This window comes from Haliaeetus leucocephalus, unplaced genomic scaffold (assembly GCF_000737465.1).
Source record: "Haliaeetus leucocephalus isolate CR32 unplaced genomic scaffold, Haliaeetus_leucocephalus-4.0 Scaffold687, whole genome shotgun sequence".
NCBI classification, from domain to species: domain Eukaryota; kingdom Metazoa; phylum Chordata; class Aves; order Accipitriformes; family Accipitridae; genus Haliaeetus; species Haliaeetus leucocephalus.
In genome coordinates this window covers 234,043-238,400 of record NW_010973123.1, presented here as the reverse complement: position 1 = coordinate 238,400, position 4,358 = coordinate 234,043, and the positions used below count along the sequence as shown (strand labels likewise).

The 4,358-nt window shown below is 38.2% G+C and overlaps 1 protein-coding gene across 1 annotated transcript; it reads left to right on the top strand.

Annotated features, from left to right (window-relative positions):
* Nucleotides 1–3,163: 3,163 nt before the first annotated feature.
* On the top strand, nt 3,164–4,102 carry LOC104839612 (olfactory receptor 10C1-like). Its single transcript, XM_010579993.1, has one exon. The coding sequence runs from the start codon at nt 3,164–3,166 to the stop codon at nt 4,100–4,102; it is 939 nt and encodes a 312-aa protein (XP_010578295.1).
* The last annotated feature ends 256 nt before the right edge of the window (nt 4,103–4,358 follow it).

The following is a 4,358-nucleotide window of genomic DNA, read 5'->3' as shown; positions in this document are numbered from 1 at the left end:
GTATTTCTTTTTTCAGGAACCTTCCTTATATTGGAGATCTGTTACCCTGCCAAAGGTGTTGGTCAGCTTGCTAATGGAAGACAGAAGTAGCTCTTTCATTGGTTGTCAAGCCCATGGTTTTGCTTGGTACTGCAGGATGTCTCCTTCTGACTGCCCTGACTTATGATCTTCATGTGGCCATCTCTGGCCCGCTGCAGTACAAACTGGTGATGAACAGAGAGCTCTGCATTAAACTGGTAGCCAGACCATAGGTGATTATCATCCCAGCCCAAGTAAGATAGATATGTTTTCTTTGCTTTTCTGTGGATTTAATTAAATTAATCATAATTAAACATTATTCAGCAATAGCTAAAATGTCAGCCTGTTATCAACACTGTTTTAGTCACAAATCCAAAACACAGCACCACAGCAGATGTTATGAAGAAAATTAACGCCATCCCAGCCAGAGCCAGTACAATCATCATCCTCAAAATTGCAGCCACCTCTTTTTATTGATCATTACCCTAGAATCATCAGGGTGGTTTGGAATATGTTGTCTTTCACAAGGAAAATCCAGGTGTTCTTCCCACCTGAGTGTAGTGACTTTATTCTATGGCTCTGCCACTGTTGCATAGTTAAAACCCAGGCATAAAGAGGATTTTGATCTGAAACATAGGGCAGCTACATCTAGAGGACTAGTCAAAATTGAGGGTCCACAAACTACATTTGCAGGGTGGATCTACCCAAACAAAACTATGCAATTGTCGCTGATTTGCTTTCCAAAGAGCCCCTCACTTCTTGATGAGAAAACAGAAATAATCATTTTGATATTCTGCTACCTTCCCCCAGCTCCTCTGGTTCCCAAAATACAGTCGTAACAATAAAGTGGAAAACATTGTGACCAAATCAACTGTGCCGCAAAATAGAATGAGAATAATCAGGTGTTAACTTAGCTATCTATAATAAAAAGGTATGTATCTGGGCCAATTGCTTTAGCATTTAAACCATGATTAGTCTCATCTACCTGAGGATGATCTTTAACACCTTGTAGAAGACCTTGCCGTCCAGCCTAAAAAGAATCTAGAGAAATACCTCAAAAACAAGTGTCTACATTTTAGATATCTAAAGGCAGGTGAATTAATCTAGTCTTCAAAAGAAGTCTTAAAAGCATCATTTCTTAGTTCTGAGAATATTAAGAAACCTTTAGAAAAGATCATAGATAGATGTGGTATTCATCTTACATATCTTTAGCAGTTAAAAAGTAGGTTACTTCCCTCAGCAATAATAAGTGCATTTCAAGGAAGCTCAGAGGAATCAATTTGCTACAGTTATTCTGTTGGTTATCTTGAATCTGGAGTTCAAAAGCTAGAGCATTAGGAAACTTATACTGTGATATGTCTGTAGCCCTGGAAATATGTGATGAAATGAAATTATTAATCTCATGAAAGTCATGATTTAAACATATTCTACAATTTTTCCATGGAGCAATTGAGGACAGTCAGTGGTAGGTTTTTATGTCATGGATATGTGAAGTTTTTCATCTGCGTATTAGGTCAGTCACATTCCTGGAAATAAATTCCAACTCAGTTATGTAATTTTGGCCCTGAAGTCATGCTTCTGAGGATCGTCAAAAGCATAAGACTTATAGCAGATATAACCACAGTACAGATTTCTTGTTGCTAAGAGATGTTAAGAGCATAGTTATTTGGATTCACATATTAAAGTCCTGCAAGATAAGCTACTTAGATCAACCTTTTTCTTCTTCACTGATCTTTGAGAGCTACTGAACTACAAAATACATTTTTTTACTCTTGCCCATGGGAATTGATTGTTCACTGTGTGATGGGTTTGAGATTAGTTCTAAATTTTAACATGGGAAAAGCACCAGTAGCAACAGTATCCTGAGTTCTGCTGGTCTGCAACATATGTATTAGATTGCTTCTGGGATCATTTATTCTGACACTGAAGCTGGAACAATTTAGTGTTTATATTAGTTCAAGAACTGTTCTTTTTGGCAGTATGAATGGGACCTCACTAGTTTTCACTCTGTTTTTGGCCCAGCCTTCTATCCGTATCTCAGCAGGATTTGTAACCCCAAATGAATGTGGACCGTACCCCTCCCTCTAGAGCTTCTCCTTCAAATTTTGTTGAAAAAGCATAAATATGATGAGCCTATGTGACAACTCTCTCATCAGTTTAGGTACCTTATGAAGTAATAGTAATTACTTCAAAACCAAAGACAGCTCTCACTGTTCCAGTAGGACATCTGGGTTTATATAGAGGTGTACTGCAAGTTATCTAAAACTGGAGAGACCAGAAGGGGTGTCTGTGAGTCCAACTAATATACGTACACCATGCTTAGCAACCAGCCTGTGAGTAACAACTATCCCTTATTGCTCCAATTAGCACTAGTGAGCCTCAGTGGACAGTATATAGTTCTGTGGAAAATCATCTCTCCTGTTTCACTGGAAAGGGTGCTCAGAACAATGCTTTTCTGGAGATCCCATCATTTAGTTTCTCTTTCTTCCTCTTGTTCCACCACCCTTCCCACAAGGTAACTTCATGATACATGACTACCATCAGCTGTGGATCCTACAAGTAACTCCTTGTGCATGCAAAACTGTCTTTAATGGCCCTTTAACCCTTCTCATGCTGTGTAGCCTAGCCATGAATGTAGTCACAAGATACTTTGGACCAATTGACCTTGGGAGCAGCAATCATCCATTGGAGCAGAACACTTAAATAACAGAGAAATTATCTTTGTAATATTCAAATGCTGCTACTGATGTACTGATGCTGTTGGAACTTGAAGTGCTTAGTCCATAAAAGATATCTGCTATAAACATTTTTTTTTCTCGTTCTACAGGGTGAAAACTGTAGCTGAGAGTTTGAAGACAGTAGTAAATGTGCAAACTTATAAGGCAATGCTATGAAAGAAGAAAAATCAACCAAAAAAAGAGGCAAAATTATATGCCTAAGGCTGCTTGATTTTCTTTAGAAACTTTTATAATCTGTTCAGAATTTCTTTTCAAAATCTGGATGATTTCTAAATTCTACTCATCCATTTGTCTTTTCAGTTGGTCAGTTGTATTTTGATTGACAATTTGCCTGGCTGTTTACAACCTTATCAACTACTAAGCCCTACTAAAATGAAAAGAATAGTTTCACTAGGTACTAAAGAGGGATGATTCCTGTGAACCTCAGTGAAGTGAGTGAATTCAGACTCCTGGGTTTTTCTGAAGTGTCTCACTTGAGTCCTTTGCTCTTTGTAGTCTTATTTTCTCTTTATATCCTCACCTTGATGGCTAACACAGTGATTGCTCTGATAATAAATAGTGATAACACCCTGCACACCCCCATGTATTTCTTCCTCACTCAGCTGTCCTGTTTGGATATCTGCTATTTGTCAGTCATTGTCCCAAAGATTCTTGAGAATTTAATGGTGGGAACAATAAGTATTTCCAAGACAGGATGTGCAATGCAAATGTTTTTCTTCCTTTTCTTTGGAGTTGCAGAATGTTTTCTCTTGTCTGCCATGTCATTTGACCGTTATGTGGCAGTATGCTACCCCTTGCATTACACTATCATTATGAACAGTAGAGTCTGCAAAAGCCTGGTTGCTGGAACTTACATTTGCGGGACTACTGTAGGCTTAGTACATACCAGCATAACATTCAGCTTACCATTCTGTGGTCTTGCCATCAACCACTTCTTTTGTGAGATTCAACCCCTCTTGGAGCTGCTTTGTGGTAACACTTCCCCGAGTGAAATTCAAGTCATTGTGGTGGCTGTCTTTGCTATTGTGGGTCCCTTCTTACTGATCATTTATTCATATATTTGCATCATTTCCACAATTCTTAAGATGTCATCAGCTGAAAGCCAGCAAAAAGCATTTTCCACTTGTTCTTCACACCTTTTAGTTGTGACTCTTTTCTATGGTACAGCAAGCTCCATGTATTTGCGGCCCAAATCCAGCTACTCTGCATCTGTTGATAAGTTGCTCTCACTTTCTTATACTGTAGTGACTCCTTTATTGAATCCTATTATCTACAGTTTGAGGAATGAGGAGATGAAAGGAGCCCTGAGAAAAAGATGGAGGAAAATTAATTTTGTGTGGAAATGAAATAGAATATTGCCATTGTTTCAGGTGGTACAATTAAAGTTTATACCCCTTCTGCAGTGAATGATCAGAAGACAGTAAGGGAATTCTAAAACATCTAAAATGTACCTAAGCAGTGTTTTTTTTAAGCTGCGTATTCTTACAATAAATTGAACCTGGAGTCCTGTTCAGATATGCCCAGTGAAAGCAGATGAATTCCACCCCAAATACAGAAGTCCACAAATGAATTAGAGAAGCTATTAGTAATAACAAGGAAAAA

Coding starts and splice junctions, on each gene's coding strand:
- LOC104839612 (XM_010579993.1), top strand. CDS start 3,164: ATGATTCCTGTGAACCTCAGTGAAGTGAGTGAATTCAGACTCCTGGGT.